Consider the following 19,841-nt stretch of genomic DNA (forward strand, 5'->3'; position numbering starts at 1 on the left):
CTACTAGCAACTACAGACTTAATGTGTGAACTACAGACAACCTGCAACACCCGATCGCTGTTACGCCTTTTCATCCAATAAAACATATTATAAGAGTATTTATTATTTCCTTATAAAAAATCTGTATATAAGACAAATTATAACAAAGTATATTATCAGTGGCGTATTTAGGGGGGACTTCCGGGCTTAAGCCCTCCCCCCCCCGAAATTTTACTTATTATAGTAAAGTATATGAAATATCTTGCAGAATTTTCACATTTTCAGGCAAAGCCCCCCCCAAAAAGTTAGCAAAGTCCCCCGAAACAAAATCGTAAATACGCCACTGTATACTATATACAATTCACTAGTACTCATGGCAATAGTTTGATGACCTACAGTTTCTAACTATTCAAATTTGAACAAAGAAATATATTTGTAGATGCCGATTGAAAATTGCAGTAAACATAGATGCCCACATCGTAGAACAGAGTGTACAACTGAGACCTTGACTACGCCACTGTAGTTCAGAAAGTATTGGAAAGTACAAGTATTTGTACTTCTTATCTACAAATGTAACATATAAAAACTGACAAATAGTACTCGATAATCTCCCTGGCAATGAACTTTCTTTTAATTTCTTATAATTAATCAACGAAAGTGACAATCTGCTGTTTTAAATTAGACAAATTATCACTTTTATAAACAGAAATAACATAACTTATCAAAAATTAATTAAATAAGGTGATTGGAATTAAATTATTGTGACATCCAATTGACATGTATTATGTGCTTTATCCATCATCTTTACTCACGGAAATATTTTATTGAAGATTAAACTTACCTTTTTATAGGTTGTTATGATCAAGTGCAAGGCGAAATTTCGTTCTTGGGAAGGTCGTTTCAAGCTTTCACCTATAGAATTGTGTATTGGTTGATACAAAATTAAATTCTCTCCTTTATCTAATGGAGAACGCCATTTTGATAATCAAACGCGAAACAAATTGGTACCTCTTGTGACATTAGAATCAAAAGTACAATTTGAGATACTTAATGAAGAATTCAGATCAGGACGCAAAATATGGTAAAACAGAACCGAAATTTAAATAGAACCTGGGTTTTCTGGACCTAAGGCACGTAACCTAACGATATAGCCCCCAAGAAGCTCACTAATATATAATGAAATGAAATCTTTGAGTTTTACGTCCCACGTTTATGCCGGTTAGGCTAAAGGAGACGGTGATGAAGAGTAATGAATGAAATGGTGGAATGAAGAAAGTGATAAAAAACCGGAGAACCCGAGGAAACTCATGCACACGGTGTTTGTCCACCACAAAGTTCACTTGGCGGGGGCTGGGATCGAATCCGGGACCCTAAGCACCAGAGGTGAGCGCTCTACCACTGAGCCACCGCGGCCCCTCACTAATATATAGAACGATAGGAAAGCTCTAATTAAGACTGACAGTTAAAGTCTGTTGTAAAGTGCAGCAGGTTAGTCGGAAATGAAATTAAATGAACAAACTCCCATGTCCTGAGATCGAACCAGGAATCGCTAGCACAAATGTCAGTGCTCTAACACTGACTTGCCGTATTAATATCCAGGTAGGACCAAACTTTTACGTTTGTGCGTAATATTTGTTTAAAGAAGTTAACTCTAATTTTGTGAAAGAGAAACACGGTGCTTCAGTGGTAGAATGCTCACCACTGGTGCGTGAGGTCTTTGGTTCGATCACGGCCAAGTAAAGCTGTGAGTTGATTGAGTTGATTTTGAGTTTAACGTCCATTTCAGCAACGGGGTTATATGGGACGGGACATACTGATTAACGTGGATTCCGAACCACACAAGCTCCCACTGGGAATCGAAGTTAGGTCTCCCACGCAAAAGTAAGATTGTGGTGAACAACATAGTGTCTGCGGGTTTTCTTTGGATACTTCCTTCCACTTTCTCATTCTACCTAATCTTCCATCATCATTCACTTGCTTTAATCATTGTCTACCTTAGCCTATAGGGCATAGTCGTGGGACTTTTAACTGAAAGATCCCATTTCATTTCTAATTTTGTGAAACAGATCAAGGTATATAAAGAGAGAGAGACAGAAAATTATTACAAAGAATTAGAAATAAATATTGTAATTTCGTGTAAGTCCTTCTAGAAATAACCATGAGAATTCAGTTTGTATATCCTTATCATAATGATTTGTTCGTCGATAAAGTTAAAAATTAACGTTAAAATACCATAATAAGCCGTCACGTAATCAAATGCAGAAGACACTAGCTTGAAATCAATAATGTTAAATAAAATATTGTAATTAAATACAAAAACACTGTCGTATCTACTTATAAATTCCAGTCATTTCACTATGTAGGACATCAAGTCATTGTATACTGTACAGGGTATGCACGAAGATAAAATTAACATTTTGCTTAGTGTGTTCAGTATTTTTGCTCTTGCGTTTTACGTTATGACAACTTCCTCTTAATTGTCAGACTAGCTTCCTGTTTACTGCATTTATTTTCTATTTGAAGCTTTGATTCTAAATGTTAGTTTTACAAAACTATTCTAATACTTGGGAGGACATTCAGTAGTGATAGGTGGGAGCATCTAATGAACAAATAAAATATAAAATCACAAATGAATGAATACACTTAGCATTCATTAAGAAATAAAATAAGATAAATACCTTACACCAAAATTAACTTTTATTTCAGATATCTGATAAATCTTACTACAAATTACAATACTTGGTTAATGAAATGAAATGAAATCTTTGAGTTTTACGTCCCACGGTTATGCCGGTTAGGCTAAAGGAGATGGTGATTATGAGTGATGAATGAAATGGTGGAATGAAGAAAGTGGGAGGAAACGGAAGAACCCCGAGAAAACCCACGCACACGGTGTTTGTCCACCACAAAGTTCACTTGGCGGGGGCTGGGATCGAACCCGTGACCCCAAGCACCAGAGGTGAACGCTCTACCACTGAGCCACCGCGGCCCCCTACTTGTTTAATGTGACAAAAAGGAATCATGAATGAAATTTCAATGTATTACTTTTGAATGTGGTCTAATCAGAGATATCATTCGTGATATTGGTCATAACTAACATTGTCCCCGTAGTCCAATGTTGTACTTTTATGGGTAGAAAATTTGTCTTATTACTTACAAAGATCCTTCCATTGTCCACATTCTGCCTTTCTTTCACTAATCCAAAGTAAACAACTTAGGTAGTTCAACTTCATATCCAGCTGTAGAGTGCTAACAAGGGACATCACCCAATTGTCCGGCTCCGATTTCAATGAAATTTTTATTGCTGATAGAGGACATGTATTCATTACTTGTGATGACAGAAATTTTTGCCATGGTGCATGTTTTCTACTTTTCTATAATTTTTAAGAGTTGTGATGTGGTTAATAGAGATTGCTGCAGAAGTCCCTTACTACCCTTTGTAGACGAACTGTTAATGAAAGAACAACCATGTAGATACATATAAGGCTTAGGAGGAAGTCGTATGGTACGTATGACCTTGTGTTAAGTCTTATATTATGTACTAATATTTTTTAAGAGCTGGAAACACTGTTTTTACGAAATTTAGATTTCATTTGTTATTCAAGATGGAAAGTGTTGAAGAGAGACGGTGCATAAGGCACGAGGCACGAACATTTCTTCCATAATTTTAAAGTTAAGTTTGTTATTTAAGTGCAATGAACACAGTGAAGTTATTATATGTACTTTGTGGTTTATTTTAAGTGTTAGTTGAAAACCAGCGATTAGTAAGTTACAATAAAAACTAAAAACAAGTATTGGAAGTTTCCATTGTTAGAAGACAGTCCATTACCAATTTTGTAAATGGCGAACATTTAAGAACATAAGCATAAACAGTTTTTTGGTCCTCCAGTGCCGAATGGAGGAAGTGTTGTGCCAAGAAAAATAATAAGTGAATCATTCAAACATTCATATTGACTATGTGTGTGTAAAGACAGTTTGTGTTACGAATCAGAAGCAAAATTGACCTAGTGGACTTATCACGTACGCGCCTACGCATTCAGCTGTGCATTGCAATCTAAAGAAAAACAAAGGCGCAATGTAGCAGTCACGTAGCTAAGTATATTTTTTTGTTTCTTTTACTTGTGTAAAGGTCTGTTGTTATAAGGACTTCAGGTAGAAATATCACAAGCAATGGATTCAAATACAAATTCTCTTAAAAAGGCAAGAGGCCTAGCTAAAGCGTCCCTTACAAGAATGAAAACATTTGTTGAACAATTTGGAGCAGATTGTGATGTAATGCAAATTAAAGTTAGGTGTGCACGTTTACCCAATATATTCAAAGAATACGATGAAGTGCAAAAACAGCTTGAATTAAAGGACGAAAACGATGAATATACACAGGATAGGGAGTTGTTTGAAGCTACTTACTACGATACTCTTGCAAAAATGACGTCAATTGTTGAAACAGCTGAGAAGGCTAGTAGTAGCAATAGAAGTTCGTCAGGTGATTCAACCGCGAATACAGGGTGTCTAAAATTACCAGTCATAAAGCTACCAACATTTAAAGGTCAAGTTATAGATTTCAGACATTTTCATGATACTTTCAGTAGTTTGGTTGTAAACAATCAAAGTTTAGATGATATTCAAAGATTTCATTATTTGTTGTCCTCATTATCAGGTGAAGCAAGCAAATTAGTTGAGAATATACCAGTGACAGGTGAAAATTTCAAACTTGCTTGGGAAATGATATGCAAAAGGTATAATAATCCAAAGCTAATAGCAACTGCTCATGTAAAGGCATTGTTTTCATTACCGACTGTCAGTAAAGATTCAGTGGCGGACTTAAGGACATTATTAAATCAAACTATAAGTAATGTAAATGCACTTAAGGCGTTACAGTTAGATACTCCTTTGGATGATATATTGTTATCGCACCTAGTTTTCGAAAAGCTAGATGAACAAACACGTAAAGACTTTGAAAATCAAACAAATAGGGAACAGTTTGCTAGTTTAGAAGAACTTCATGTCTTTTTAGAAAATAAATGCCAGGCCTTAGAATTGGTAAAGTCTACACAATCAAAGTCGCATGTCAGTAAATCTAATGTTGTTAAGGATGTAAAATATGCTAGACAATCTTATGTGAGTACTAATGTTTTGTGTTCGTTTTGTCAACAAAGTCATGCGTTACACAAGTGTAATGAGTTTCAGAAATTAAGTGTATCCAAAAGATTAAGTTTTGCGAAACAAAACAAACTTTGCTTTAATTGTTTGAAAGTTGTCAACCATGTAGCAAAAGATTGTTCGCTAAGTGCATGCAAAATATGTAATCTCAAGCATCACACGTTACTGCATAGTGATTTTAAGAAATCACAGCCTAATCATGCTGCAAGTGTTGAAAATGATTCTGTTACGGAACCTGTAGGGGAAAAGTCAGTGTCTCAAGGACAGGAAGTTGTTAATACTAGTACTTATTGCTCTGTGAAGCCTAAAAGTAATGTGCGTGTTTTACTTTCAACTGCAGTTGTTCGAGTTAAAGATTGTAATGGTAAATTACATATGGTTAGGGCTTTGCTTGATAGTTGTTCCCAATCTCATTTTGCAACAGAATCTCTCATTCAAAGGTTAAAATTAAAGAAATTTCCTATCAATGTTCCTGTACAAGGTATTAATAATGTAAGTTGCAACGTTAAATACGGAAGTAAGTTACAAGTATTCTCTGCTGTAAGTGATTTTAGTGTAGATGTTGAGTGTTTTGTATTGCCAAAAATAACGGGAAATTTACCTGATGCTGATATTGACATTAAAGAATGGAACTTTCCACCGAATTTACAGTTAGCGGATCCTAATTTCAACAAGTCTGGTAAGATTGATTTGTTGTTAGGTGCTGGAATTTTCTTTAGTCTACTTAAAGCAGGACAACAGGTGCGTCCAGGAGCATATCCAGTTCTCCAAAATACAGAGTTAGGGTGGATAGTTTCAGGACAATATCAGATGCCAAAGCACAACAACTTCACGCCAGAACATCGAACATTCTTTTTGCACAACAACGATGATTTAAGCCATCAGCTGCAGAAGTTTTGGAAAATAGAAGATATTCAAGAAACTCCTTTATCCAAAGAAGAAAGGGAGTGCGAAGAACATTTTATCGCAAACACTAGAAGACATTCAACAGGACGCTTTATAGTGAGATTGCCATTCAAACAAGAAGTGACCCAGTTAGGTGATTCTTATAAGACAGCTGTTCAGCGTTTACAACAACTAGAGAAAAGGTTAAATAGATGCCCCAAGTTACGCACAGATTATGTCGCATTCCTTGAAGAGTATGAAGCTTTGGAACATATGAAGGAAGTGGAAGGCAGCTCTAATATTACTCAAGGATATTACCTGCCTCATCATCCAGTTATTAAGGAAGCTAGTACTACTACGAAGACTAGAGTAGTATTTGATGCATCCGCATGCTCAACTAGTGGCATTTCACTGAACGATGTTCTCAAAGTTGGTCCAACTGTGCAAGACGATTTGCAGTCAATTATATTAAGATTTCGCACCTACCCTATAGCTTTTACTGCAGATATAGAGAAGATGTATCGACAGATTTTGATTGATGAGCGTGACTGTAAATTTCAGAAGATCTTGAGGAGAAGATCAGAAGAAGAACCCATTAAGGTATATGAATTAAAGACTGTCACATACGGAACAGCCTCAGCGCCTTTCCTTGCTACTCGGTGTCTCCAGCAATTAAGTGCAGAAGAAGCTTGTGAATATTCGAAGGCAGCACAAGTTCTCAAGAATGACTTCTATATTGACGATTGTATTTCAGGGGTTGAAAGTGTGGAGGAAGCTTTAAAGATAAAGGACGAATTAATACAAATGCTACAAAAGGGTGGTTTTTTGCTAAGAAAGTGGTGTTCCAACAATACTGAGTTATTGGAATCCATCTCTGAAGAATTGAGAGAAACACAACTTCCATTACGCTTAGACGATAAGGGTCAAGTCAAAACATTAGGATTACTTTGGCATCCAGCAACTGATCAACTTCAAGTGATGAATGGATTCACTCTAAATCAAAGGTCGAATAATAATTTAACAAAACGCAAGATGTTGGGTATTATTGCTTCAATCTTTGATCCGTTGGGAATTGTTAGTCCAATAACAATCGTATGTAAGATAATTCTTCAAGATCTGTGGCAAGCAGGATTGGAGTGGGATGAAACACTTCCTAAAGAACTACAGCAAAGATGCAAGACAGTACTTGAATTCATTCCTTCATTATCAGATATCAGCGTAGACAGAATGGTTCTTCAGTCGGTTACCTTGATAGACATTCAAGTTCACGCTTTCTCAGACGCTTCAGAAAAGGCTTATGGGACATGTGTGTATTTAAGATCGGTCAACAAGGATGGTCAAGTTACTTCGAAGTTATTATGTGCTAAGTCCAAAGTGGCGCCCATAAAGAAGATTTCCCTGCCTCGCTTAGAGTTATGTGCAGCAGTGTTATCAGCAAAACTTGTCAAGAAAGTAACTAAGGCATTAAAACAACGAATATCCTAGGTGTATATGTGGACAGATTCTATGGTGGTCTTAGCATGGTTAAGAGCAAGTCCAAATAGATGGAAAACATTTGTTGGCAATCGAGTTGCTGAGGTACAAGAAGTGGGAGGAGAATGGAGACACGTCGCTTCAAGTGAAAATCCTGCAGATATTATATCAAGGGGAACAAGCCCTGACAAGTTAATACATAATAATTTGTGGTGGAACGGTCCTCAATGGTTACAGTGTTCTTCAATTGATTGGCCTAAGACGGAGCCTGCCCCACTCAGAGAGATTCCTGAACAGAAAAAATTAAAATCAAGTTACTTAGTGACAACTCAAGATAATAGTATGATCGAAAGATTCTCTACTTTGAACAAACTTCAGAGAGTTTTGGCTTATTGCATGCGGTTTTCCAAGAATGCTAAAGTAGAAGCATCAAGAAGAAATGTAGACGCTCTTACCTTGGAAGAAATTGAAGAAGTTTTAATCAGACTAATACGAGAAGTTCAAAAGTCAGTTTATGCTAAGGAAATGGCTGATCTTAAAGAAAGTGGAAGAGTTAGCAATAAGAGCAAACTGTTGTCTCTCAACCCTTTCATATGTGAGCAACAATTACTAAGAGTTGGTGGAAGATTAAAGATGTCTGAACTTGAATTTGACGCTAAACATCAAATTATTCTACCACCAGATCATCACCTAACAAGTCTAATTATAGAACATGAACACAGGCGATTGCTACATTCTGGATGTCAGTTAATGCTAGCATCACTAAGGCAAAGGTATTGGATACCTAATGGTAAAAATGCCATCAAGAAAGTAATTAGAAGGTGTCTTACATGTCAAAGATTAAAGGCGTCTGGACCAGATCAATTAATGGGACAACTACCAAAACATAGAGTAGAACTAACAAGACCTTTCACAAATTCTGGAATTGACTTTGCCGGTCCTATTTACATCAAAACTGGTACCAGAAAGTCAAAAACAAAGGTGAAGTGCTACATTGCAGTGTTTGTGTGTTTAGCAACGAAGGCTATCCATCTCGAAGTTGTGAGTGATCTTACTAGTCAGGCATTTTTAGCTGCTTTGAGAAGATTCATATCTCGTCGAGGTAAATGCAAGCATATCTATAGCGACAATGGAAGTACGTTCATTGGTGCAAACAAGGAACTTCAAGAAGTCGCAAAGTTGTTGCATACAGCTGACCATCAAGAAAGGATTAAGAATTTTGCAACTACTGAAGGAATCCAATGGCATTTTATTCCACCATATTCGCCCAACTTCGGTGGTCTTTGGGAGGCTGCAGTTAAGTCCTTTAAATACCACTTAAGAAGAGTCATGGGAATGTCATATCTCACATTTGAAAAACTAACAACATTAACCACACAAATAGAAGCTTGCTTAAATTCGAGACCTCTTGTAGCATTATCCAATGATCCTAATGATCCAGTAGCATTAACTCCTGGTCATTTTCTTATTGGTCAACCATTGACAGCATTACCAGAACGTGACTTACATCAGGAGAAGATTAGTTCAATTCAAAGATGGCAAAGGATCCAACAACAATTTCAACAGTTTTGGAGAAGATGGTATATGGAATATTTGTCACAACTACAAGGAAGAAATAAGTGGAAGAGAAGCTGTGCCAACATACAGCCAGGTCAATTGGTGGTTCTCAAAGAAGATAAGCTACCTCCTCTATCGTGGAAATTGGGAGTCATCACTGAAGTGCATTCTGGACCTGACGGTTTGGTTCGAGTGGCTACTGTTAAAACTTCCAATGGTTTATATAAACGCTCAATTAGAGGACTTTGTGTTTTACCAAATAGTGATGAATCGTAATGTCATTCATGTTAAAGTATATTTATTCCCTGTTTTAGTCTATTTTATTTGTTGTAATGTAAAGTTTGTTTTCTTTTCTTTTTTTAAAAAAAAGGTCACTAGCCCTTTTTTGGCGGGCGGCATGTTAAGTCTTATATTATGTACTAATATTTTTTAAGAGCTGGAAACACTGTTTTTACGAAATTTAGATTTCATTTGTTATTCAAGATGGAAAGTGTTGAAGAGAGACGGTGCATAAGGCACGAGGCACGAACATTTCTTCCATAATTTTAAAGTTAAGTTTGTTATTTAAGTGCAATGAACACAGTGAAGTTATTATATGTACTTTGTGGTTTATTTTAAGTGTTAGTTGAAAACCAGCGATTAGTAAGTTACAATAAAAACTAAAAACAAGTATTGGAAGTTTCCATTGTTAGAAGACAGTCCATTACCAATTTTGTAAATGGCGAACATTTAAGAACATAAGCATAAACACCTTGACGGCAGCCATCTTGAAATCCCCCATTTTGAAATAAGGTCAAGTTTTTTAAATAGCCTAATATGATACATAATTTAGGGCTAGAATTTAATCAGGAAGACAATGGTGAAGTTAGTTTTAAGATACGCCCATTTGGGGAAAAGTTACAGGCATATTAATTGTTTAAACTTACTATGTGGTAAGTCCCTTACCTCCGCTTCTAACCCGCGTATTAATGATAATAAGTGGGTAATACATATTATGCCGAGGGGTAAGTGATACGGTAATGGTATGCTTGGCAGCAGCCATCTTGAAATACGCCATTTTGAATTAAAGTGAAGTTTTGAAAAATGAAAACCATAGTATGTGACACCTCATTTTAATAGTAAATTTTCCCCAAAAGCCAATGGAATGCTTATTTTTTGTTCTACAGTTAACCAGTATGAATTTAGGACTCTTCTAATGTGCACCAAACGTCCATTATTCGACCTTTCAAATTGGCAACACTCCTAATTTTCACCGCATGTTTTAAGATTCCAACTGGAACTTTGCAATTGTTGCAATTGCTCATGTTTTCTAAATTTTTACATTTTTTTTTAAGAGTTGCGATTTCTCAGTTCATGAATAGTGTTGGGATAAGCATCCACAAAGACGTCGTGACCAACAATATGAATGAGATACAAGAAAATGAAATAATCTTTTAGAAAAATCTGAAGTTTTATACTGGTCAGCTTACTGTGTTAACATGGCTTTCTTTTTATTCTAATCACATAGGCTTGAATCCAAAATAGAACATCCGCCTTTCTATGCTAAATGTAGCCCTTCTGTTTTCATGAAGGGAAAATATACATTTTGTATTCAATATGAAATATTAGAAAAGAAATTAGTTTTTTTTTTTTAACTTTTCCCACTTTAATACCATCACAGCGTAAATTTCAGTTTCCTGGCAGTTTAGTGCGTTTCTAAAACCTAGGTACCAGGTAATAAAAAGAAGCTGTACATACGAAATTTATTTAAATTTTTTTTGTATACATTCTATTTCGAGATGAATACAATATTTAATGATATTATTGGGTAGATTTTTTTCAATATTGCTTCAAAAATGTACTCTCTTACTTACATGAAAAAAATACAACACGTTCTAAAAAACCAGTATCATAATAGCTTATCCACGACATTCTCTATATGTGCTTCATTAATTTTGGTTATTTGATATATAACTACAGAAAAATTAAAAATAAACATTTTAGCTCAGAACATTCAGCTGTGTTCGACACTTATAACGGTTCTTTTCGCAATTATTGAACCATTAAAACACACTAACCACCTTTTATACACTTGATTTAATAATTATAATGGAGAAGCGTACAGACTATGTTACTACACACTTTTTCAAGATGTCTGTCTAATTACCTGAATAATTCTATTTATTATATGTTGTCATGACGACGACCTCCAGATTAGATTACATAACAACATTTGAATATCTTTGGACAAACACCGTGTGCGTGGGTTTCCTCGGGGTTCTCCCGTTTCCTCCCACTTTCTTCATTCCACGATTTCATTCATTTCTCATCATCACCGTCTCCTTTAGCCTCACCGGCATAATCATGAGACGTAAAACTCAAAGATTTCATTTTTTTAAATATCTTTATGTATTAACATTAAAACCATATTATTTCTTTTTCTTTCTCTTCCTCTAATAACAGAATCAGTCTAGTACATATTTAAAATATATCATGGCCCAAAATTACAAGTAAATAATAATTTACAAGTAAAATATACAACATACTGTTGTACACTGAACTGAACCAGTCGGTTCCAGGTACAGGGTAGGGACATTCAGTCGAAAAAAGTGTAACAACGTTTTCAGGTCAGCTATTCTGAGTTAGGTTTTCTTGAGTTTCTGTCATTCTCACCAGATAAATGCCGGAATAGTATCTAATATGCAGGTCCCAGGCCGCATCCTTCCTTCCCCCTTTCCCCAGATAGTGTGCTCGCCAAAGGAACGTAATTCCTCAAACGTCGTGACGGGCTTAAGGCCATAGATGCCGGTAATGCCCAAACATATGTATATATTAATAAAATACTGAACTATTGGCAAAACAGGATAATTGAAAACATCTTTCACCCTTCAAGACTTCACAATTTCACAGCTAGTTATTGGTCAAATAGCTAATGTATTTTCCTAGGCGCAAGTCCGAAAACATTTTACACACAAACGGTACCTCTATTCTCACTCGTATATACTAATCGACCTAAATTAGGGCTCCGTCCGGTTTTATTAGTAAGACTAGCCCCTCGTTGAGCTCACAGACCCCCGCGTTAGCTCAACCTACGTAGTGATGGGTAAATTCCCGGGAATATATTTTTCGGGAATATTCCCTGGGAATATTCCCGGGAAGATTCCCAAAATGGGAATTTATCCGGGTATTTATGTACAATCAGATAGAAAATTGCATTCTATTACTATATTATGATTTCAAAGTTGAATTAATTTTTATATCACAGCATATTATTACTGTTTTCCATAGAGGATTCTTTAAAATGTATATTCTGAACGGTACTATGTTACTTTATTAACACTTTATTATATTTAGAGAGTACGCATAAATGTATATTTATTTACAATATGTTCTATCAATTAAATATGTGTGAAAAAATTATATAGTAAATTATATAGTAACAGTTTAAATTTATATGTAAGTGGATTTACTCAACTTGACTCTATTACTGATATTATGAACACATTAAATTTATAAATGTTATAAACCAATTAGATTGGGTAAATGCTAGAAGATACATGTCTCACCAATTTATCAACATTTGCGCATACATATTTATGTTAACAAAATTTTCAAGATACTTACTTATCTTTATATTTTAGCACGTAACATTACCATACACGACTTTTCATTCTACCTATTTCTCAAAATTCACATGTAGTACGTTAATTCACATGTAAGAGAAGTCCGAGTACCTCTTCAGAAATTCGAGTCAGAGACAGGAGACAGACCGACGTCTATTACTAATGGTGGTTCAGGGTTTATTAATAGTACTTCATCTCTATTTCTACATAATTCTAAATTACTTTACAAAATGGTTCTTTTCATCATTTGTAAATTAGTACTTTGCTAATTTTGGCTGTTCTTTAGCATTGGGGGCCACCTTTTGCTCCTACTTTTTTGCGATATTCTATTCCGATGCGATGGTTTCATTCGTTAAATTACGTTACCAACATTAAATTCAGACAGCATTGAAGAACAAGCGTTAGCGAATGAAGGCGGGTTAGAGCCCCGCATGGCACGTTGTTTTCTATCTTCGTTACCAACAATTCACTTTCTTTTCTCACATAAATCACTTCCACTTACCTTTCCGTTTCGTATGAATCCCCTACTGCTCTAAAAAAAAAATGTGTTCGATACTTTCTTGACTACTTGAACATCACTATCAACTCATTTCTTCCGTAAATCATCCTACTTTTTGCTAGTTTTGGCCCTCCAATACTAAACAATTACCTTATATTTTAGTGCAAATGGAAATGGAACTTAAAAAATCATATTATTAGTTATTTAAAGTACCGTCAAATAATTTTAAATTTTTTAACCTCCAAATTCTTTAAAACCTAGAAGTAAATCATAATATATTAAAATAAAGTAATTAGTCATATGGTTCTTATAATTCGGAACATAAAGTAAACAAATGGAAATAAATTCCTTCCCGGGAATTTATAGGACAGGGAAAAAAAGCGGGAATATTCCCATTTTTTAAATTCCTTCCCACCGGGAATATTCCCACTGCCCATCACTAAACCTACGGTCTCGCACCTCATATTTCAGCCATTGCTTCTTAATATTCCGCTTGTTCATTCGCCTTTTATTTTTTACAAGAGTCGTTTATTTAGCCTTCTATCGAAAAAAATTATTGAAACAGAGGCTGTAGAGATCCTTACGAGGAATAACAAAAACTTTTCATTTTTCTCTCGCATCAATATTAAGGAGCTTACGGATCGTTTAAAAATACATGTGGTCAAATTTTAAAATTCCAATAGAACGCCCTAAAAAACAGATTTCTTAAAAATTTTTAATGACTTTTTTGTTTGTCAGTTTCAAAAACGTACGAGCTTGCCAAGGTTTGAGTTTCTGTTGCAAGTTAAAGTACCTGCTAAACATTTAAGTCTTTCATTGGAAAATAATAATTACTATTCGATTAACAAAGATTCCCAAACTAAAAATATTCACTTCTGATAATTTTAGTAGTAGTAGAACACCTGTGTAGTAGAGCACTCACCTCGAGCGCCTGGGGTCCCAAATTCAATCAAACCTCGCGCCAAGTGAATTGTTTTATGGACAAACACTGTGTTCGTGGGTTTCTTGGGGCTCTCCCGTTTCCTTCTACTTATTCATTCCATTATTTCTTTCATTATCATCATTACAACCGTGTCCCCTACCATTGGTGCATAACCATGGGACGTTAAACTTAAAAAAAAGGAAAACATTATTTTGATGTTAATGGATATACATCAATACCGAAGGATCTATATCTGTTGATACTTCCGTACTATGTGAACGTTCTGTTGACATGATGGAAACATTTCCGTTGAATGTGTGTATAGGGGTAAAAGTGGATCTGAAAATATAGGGGGGACACGCCATCCCACGTGCCTATCTCTGCCCGGTGTAATTTTCAGGAAGTGGAGGTACGCAATAGATATGTTTTTGGAAGTGGGGAACGATGTTCCCGCATTTTCCCCTCACTTTTACCCCTTTGTCTCTCTCTGTGTAATACCTTGATAACTTCGTATTCAAAAAAATATTGTACTTTTACATGTGTGTAATACCTCAGAATTTAGTAAATTTCTTTTAAACAAAGTGTAATTCTGCTTTAGTTCCCAAGCAAGGTGAAACTTGTTGAAGTATACTACAAATAAATAAATGAAGACAATAGTAATTGTCTTCCTAAAGTAAATAATTGCGTTAACACACTGTTTATATTTTTTACTATTGAAAAAATATCATTTTTTACTGAATAAAGATTGGAAATTCCGGGAAGAATATTTCCTATAAATATTTGACGTCTTAAATGCGTGAATAATTAAAATTAATCATAGGTAATGAATGAGAAGAGTCAATTCTATCTCTATCATTTTGATTGATGCCCAATGTATGATTTGTTACAAATGAAAAAAATATTTGTGTGCGTATTAGTCCTTATCGTGTTAACAGCAAGAAAGACTGTATAAAAGGCAATGTTCGGCAGTTAGAAGGCATCAGTCAGGAGTAACCTGAACAACTAACAGCAACTTCCTCCACAACCATGAAGGCTTCAAGGATTTTCCTCGCTTGCGCTGTCCTCTGTCTCGTAGCTAGAGTCCGATCAAGGACCGTCACTTTTGATTTCGAGTCAGGACTTGGGAGCTTGGAACAGAATCCTTGGAACACCGTGGTCTTCAGACAATCAACAATTTCTGCTATCAACAGGGGAAGATCTAATCCTATTCCAGGTCCTCCTGATGGAAGTGACGGAGTTGCTGTTGTTGATCTGTTGAAACAAGTGTCTGGAGGAGCTGCTATTAATACTCCAGGACTCAACATCCCTGGCGGTGGTACTGTTTCATTAAGTTACTTTGCAAGAGCTTATTTACCTGAAGCCAATGGAGTTCAGGTATTCTACTTGGAGAATGCTCCCGTTTATCAACAGGAACTACTGACTCTGTACTCAAACTCTGGTCCAACAACTGACCGGTGGTACACGGCATCTGCAACTATTCCTGCTGGACTCAAACAACCAGTGCAGGTAAAATATCTTCCTTTTTCAGAACTTTGTAATCATTATTACCAGATTCTTATTACTTGTCAGAAAATAAAGGGAAAAGAAATAGGATTCGGTATCCTTTGTTAAGGTGACATATATACTGATGTGTTTTGGGCTCTAAATAATCCGAATCCATGTTAAACTAAACCTTAGGTCTCCATAATTCTATGCCTCAAATGGACTTGCTACTAGAGACTTAAAAATTGCTTTTAAAGTTGTTTATAATTTAAAAAAAGCATTACCTTAAATTGAAGATTGGAATGTTAAAGCAACCCTAATGGTTGTTACTTAGGTTAGTTGTTAATTAACTACGGGGTAATCGTTACTAGTATTTTCTCAATGCTTATACTTTCATAGCCACTGTATTGAAAGACCCATCCCCCAGGGATTTTCAACGAACTTTAAAAGTCTGTTACTGAATTCTCTGTCTTTGTGTGTGTGTTTGTATGTGTGTTATTTGCGAAGTTTTCAATTTGGAGCCCTCCATTGGATACAACAGCAAAAACTATCTCAAAGAAGTGGTGGAATTTTTCGCGTCACTCTTGCCGTTTCCGAGATATTCTCCAAAAAAGTTCTAATTTAAGAGATTTAAGGACTCTTACCTCATAGATCCGTGTCATAGGGAGATGATATTTTGGGAATTTTTCAATTTTGAGCATGTGTGTTCGTAAAACAACATATTGTAGAACGTTTTAACAGAACTCTTAAATAAAATATGTGGGGAAAAAATTTAGTACTCAAGGAAATTATAAATGAATAGATATATATAATAAGAATTGTTTAATGAGTATAATAAAATACATAGAACAATTGGTATAAAGATTGTAAAAGTTATTAAGAAAATTAATTCTTTTTAAGTTCATTCTGGTAATGCTAGTGGAGCATTCTCTACTGTTTTTTTTTCTCCTGAAATCATCACTGTAAAATAGTTCTAAATGGAAATATTGGACGTAATATAGTTTGTGAAATTTTCTTCGTAATTTAACTTTGATGCAAATGTATTAAAATTTAATTTGACTATAACAGAAAATGAGACTTATTTTTAAATCTGTTTGAAACAAGCCAAAAATAAGTGCTGATAATTATTGAGGAGAAAAAGTGACCATGTATATAGGGCCCGGAAGTAATCAGCCTGTCCATGTTTGATGTTAGAAGGCGAAGATGGGGTCAATGGGTTAGTTTTAGCATAGATTAAGAAATTATCAGATATAATCTCCCTCTATTATATAGTTCTCTTCGTCTTTTTAGATTTTTTTAGCGTTTGTCTTCAAATTGTTTGTATGCTAACCTGAAGAAGGTGCCACAGTTTCATTTATCAAAACATCGACATCATGGCACCATCTTCAGGTCAGCTAACAAATTACTTGAATACAACACTGAAACCAAGCATGTTATATAAAATAGAGGATCTGCCTATACGTATATTCATTCTATTAACTCAATAAAACCAAAAAACAACCGAGCATCGGCACATTTGATTGGGCTACTCTTGTTTCCGCCATGAATGTTGGCTCAAAACTTTGGGATCTTATTGGGTGGAGCAGTCAGAGTCCGAGCGGTGAAACTGTGACGTATGTCTTCATGATTTTGTTGTTTAGACAGATCCTCTATTTTATAACATCCTTGGCTGAAACTCCCTAAAAAGAAACTATATCTAATAATTCCTTAATTATCTTCTTTTTAGCACGATAGGAAACCAATAAAAAAATTCTCAAATTTATGCTGTATGAAACGATATTCTAAGTGAGTTTCATTAAAAAAATAAAATAGACTCTTTCAGAGTTTTTATCTGAGTTTGTCCTTATAGTTTAATTTAGAACTTATAGAAAATGCGTCATTATTGTGAAAACAGTATTTATCTATGCGTTATAAATTATCAAAATGTGTTTCAAAAAATTATGTAGCATTGTAAATATAATATCTGAATCTAATAATGTCTGAAGACGTAGTAAACAGATTCAGATTACTACTCTGGGATACGGGATTGTTATGCCCTCATTGACAGGTCACACAGCAAATTTAGGAGCTTGCATAATTCTTTCCAAATTAAGGAGCTTCCATATATGACAACCCCCGGCAAAATGAGAAACTTCCATACTTCAGAATCCTCTGAGTATTGAGAAGCATACGCAAATTGAGAAGTTCCGATTTATTACAATCTGCCGCTAGGACCCCCACTTGGGCTAGCACGCCGACTTAGGTTCTCGTGGTGCCGGGTTTGATTCCCGGTAGGGGTACAGTTGAACGACCAAAGTGGTTCGGATTCCACTATAATCAGTACGTCTACCTCTCCTTTAGCCTGCCAGGCATAACCATGGGGCGTTAAACTACACCAAACCAAATCTTTCGCTAATCTTTTCGTATTAATGTCACAATTATTCATTTTAGCAGTTTCCATCATTTTGTTTCTGATTTTTTTTTCTACCACCACTTCCACTACATACTTAAGAATACGATTTACTTTCCAAATCATCTCCTAACTAAAGTTTCTTCTATTTTTTAAAAAATGTCTGCCGTATTTGTATTTTCTCTTCCTTAATTATCCCAACGCTTTCCTTTTGATTTTATGCTGTCGTGGATACTCTTCCTCCTTCCCCACACCCAGGAGATACCTAAGTATATTTTAATACATCTTTTTTAAGGAAACGAAAGGTTGATTTCAGTTGTACATCTTCATTCCAGATCTGGGTGTATGGTAACCAAGGTAATGGAACAGATCTTGATGTGGTAGCCATCGACAGTCTGAGTATCACCGGAGTGGAAGGTGATGATGAATCGGGAGAAGAGAGTGGTGAAAACTCTAGTGAATCTGGTGAATCAGGTGAATCTGGAGAGTCTGGAGAAGGAAACAGCTCGTCTTCAGAAGGAGATGGCTCATCATCTGAAGAATCAGGAGACGCTCCTCCACCACCTCCACCAACCACCACCACCACAACAACTACTACTACAACCACCACTACTCCTCCTCCCCCACCACCACCAGCTCCAGAAGAAGATGGTGGTTCTTCTGAAGAAAATTAGGAGACAAGAAAGATACAATAAACTAACATCAGTAGATCGTCGAGGAAGACAGAAGTCAGTTTGGAAACTTAATACCAACTTCTGATGTAGTTCCTAACTTTAAAATCTTTACGCATTGACACGGACTTCTGTCTGATCTTAAACATTCAAAATCCTTTTACTTTGTAGGAGGTACCCGAAATAAAGTATCAAAATCTTACAAGCTGTTTCTATCATTTCAACGTAAATTCTATATTGTAATAATTTATACGTTAATTTAGATTGACTTACTTAAATTTTCACATTCCTTATAGCTGTACAGTATACGCAAACATGGGAAATAACTTGTAATCCTCAGTACATTTTCACACTAGAAATCAAATCTGTGTCTGTTTCCCCAGAAAGTATGTGCCAGAAAACTCGTGTACAAGTCTAACCATTTGCAACACAGAAATATCATAAGTTTATTTCAAGTTACTTCATGAGTACTAAAGCGGAATTTGACATTTCTGTTGTTGCCTCTTTTATGTTCCTATAACAAACAAATTGAAGGTGGCAAATGAAAAGATTATCCCTTAACTAATGTGGTGGATATCTGTTACGCAAGTGGTGTGGTACCGGTCAAAATGACCCAAACATTTTTTTAAGCTTAACATACTAAAGATATAAGACGAACAATGTGAAAACATTTTTTTAAATATTTTTTACACCTTTCATGCCATTTGTATGTATTTATTCAATAGCAAATTATAATACAAATTTTAGGAAAATATACTAAAGCTGAGTTTACATTTTCACAATAGCAAATTTTAACATCGTATTTGTTTTGTTATTCGAAAAGTGTTATTTATAGTAAAAGTAAAAAAGTACAATGGCCACCCGAGTGTGTTGTATGTAATAACATGCAGAATTTTGTAATTAATACTCATCCAAAAATTTTGTATGTGAAGTGAAATATTTCCACAATATTACCACAAAAAACAAAGATACTTAGTAGATACAAAGTTATTGCAAATAAAGGGAAACAATGTCAAGTGGCCATCGTTGTAATCTTGGCCCCATTCATGATCACTGGTGTGCTTCTAATACGGCGACACTAATGTTTTAAGATTTATCCTGTACTAGGGTCGGAAGTGAAGGAATATAGTATGCAAAAAATTAACAAGATAGTTATGTCCGCTCAGATCCATTGCATAATGGCATAATAAAATTACATCTGTTAAAACAGAACATACAAAAC

The 19,841-nt window shown here is 35.3% G+C and overlaps 3 protein-coding genes across 3 annotated transcripts; all 3 read left to right on the plus strand.

The window, feature by feature from the left end:
* Window positions 1–4,149: 4,149 nt before the first annotated feature.
* Window positions 4,150–7,509, plus strand: LOC145681747 (uncharacterized). The gene has a single exon (XM_081753357.1). The coding sequence runs from the start codon at window positions 4,150–4,152 to the stop codon at window positions 7,507–7,509; it is 3,360 nt and encodes a 1,119-aa protein (XP_081609483.1).
* A 6-nt stretch (window positions 7,510–7,515) lies between these two features.
* On the plus strand, window positions 7,516–9,330 carry LOC145681748 (uncharacterized). Its single transcript, XM_081753358.1, has one exon. It carries the CDS (start codon window positions 7,516–7,518, stop codon window positions 9,328–9,330), a length of 1,815 nt encoding a protein of 604 aa, XP_081609484.1.
* A 5,739-nt stretch (window positions 9,331–15,069) lies between these two features.
* LOC145681412 (uncharacterized) lies at window positions 15,070–18,806 on the plus strand. The gene is made up of 2 exons (XM_081753056.1): window positions 15,070–15,583; window positions 18,284–18,806. Exons 1-2 carry the CDS (start codon window positions 15,104–15,106, stop codon window positions 18,620–18,622), a joined length of 819 nt encoding a protein of 272 aa, XP_081609182.1. The 5' UTR covers window positions 15,070–15,103; the 3' UTR covers window positions 18,623–18,806.
* The last annotated feature ends 1,035 nt before the right edge of the window (window positions 18,807–19,841 follow it).

This window comes from Thermobia domestica, chromosome 3 (assembly GCF_964235325.1).
Source record: "Thermobia domestica chromosome 3, izTheDome1.hap1.1, whole genome shotgun sequence".
Lineage (NCBI taxonomy): Eukaryota > Metazoa > Arthropoda > Insecta > Zygentoma > Lepismatidae > Thermobia > Thermobia domestica.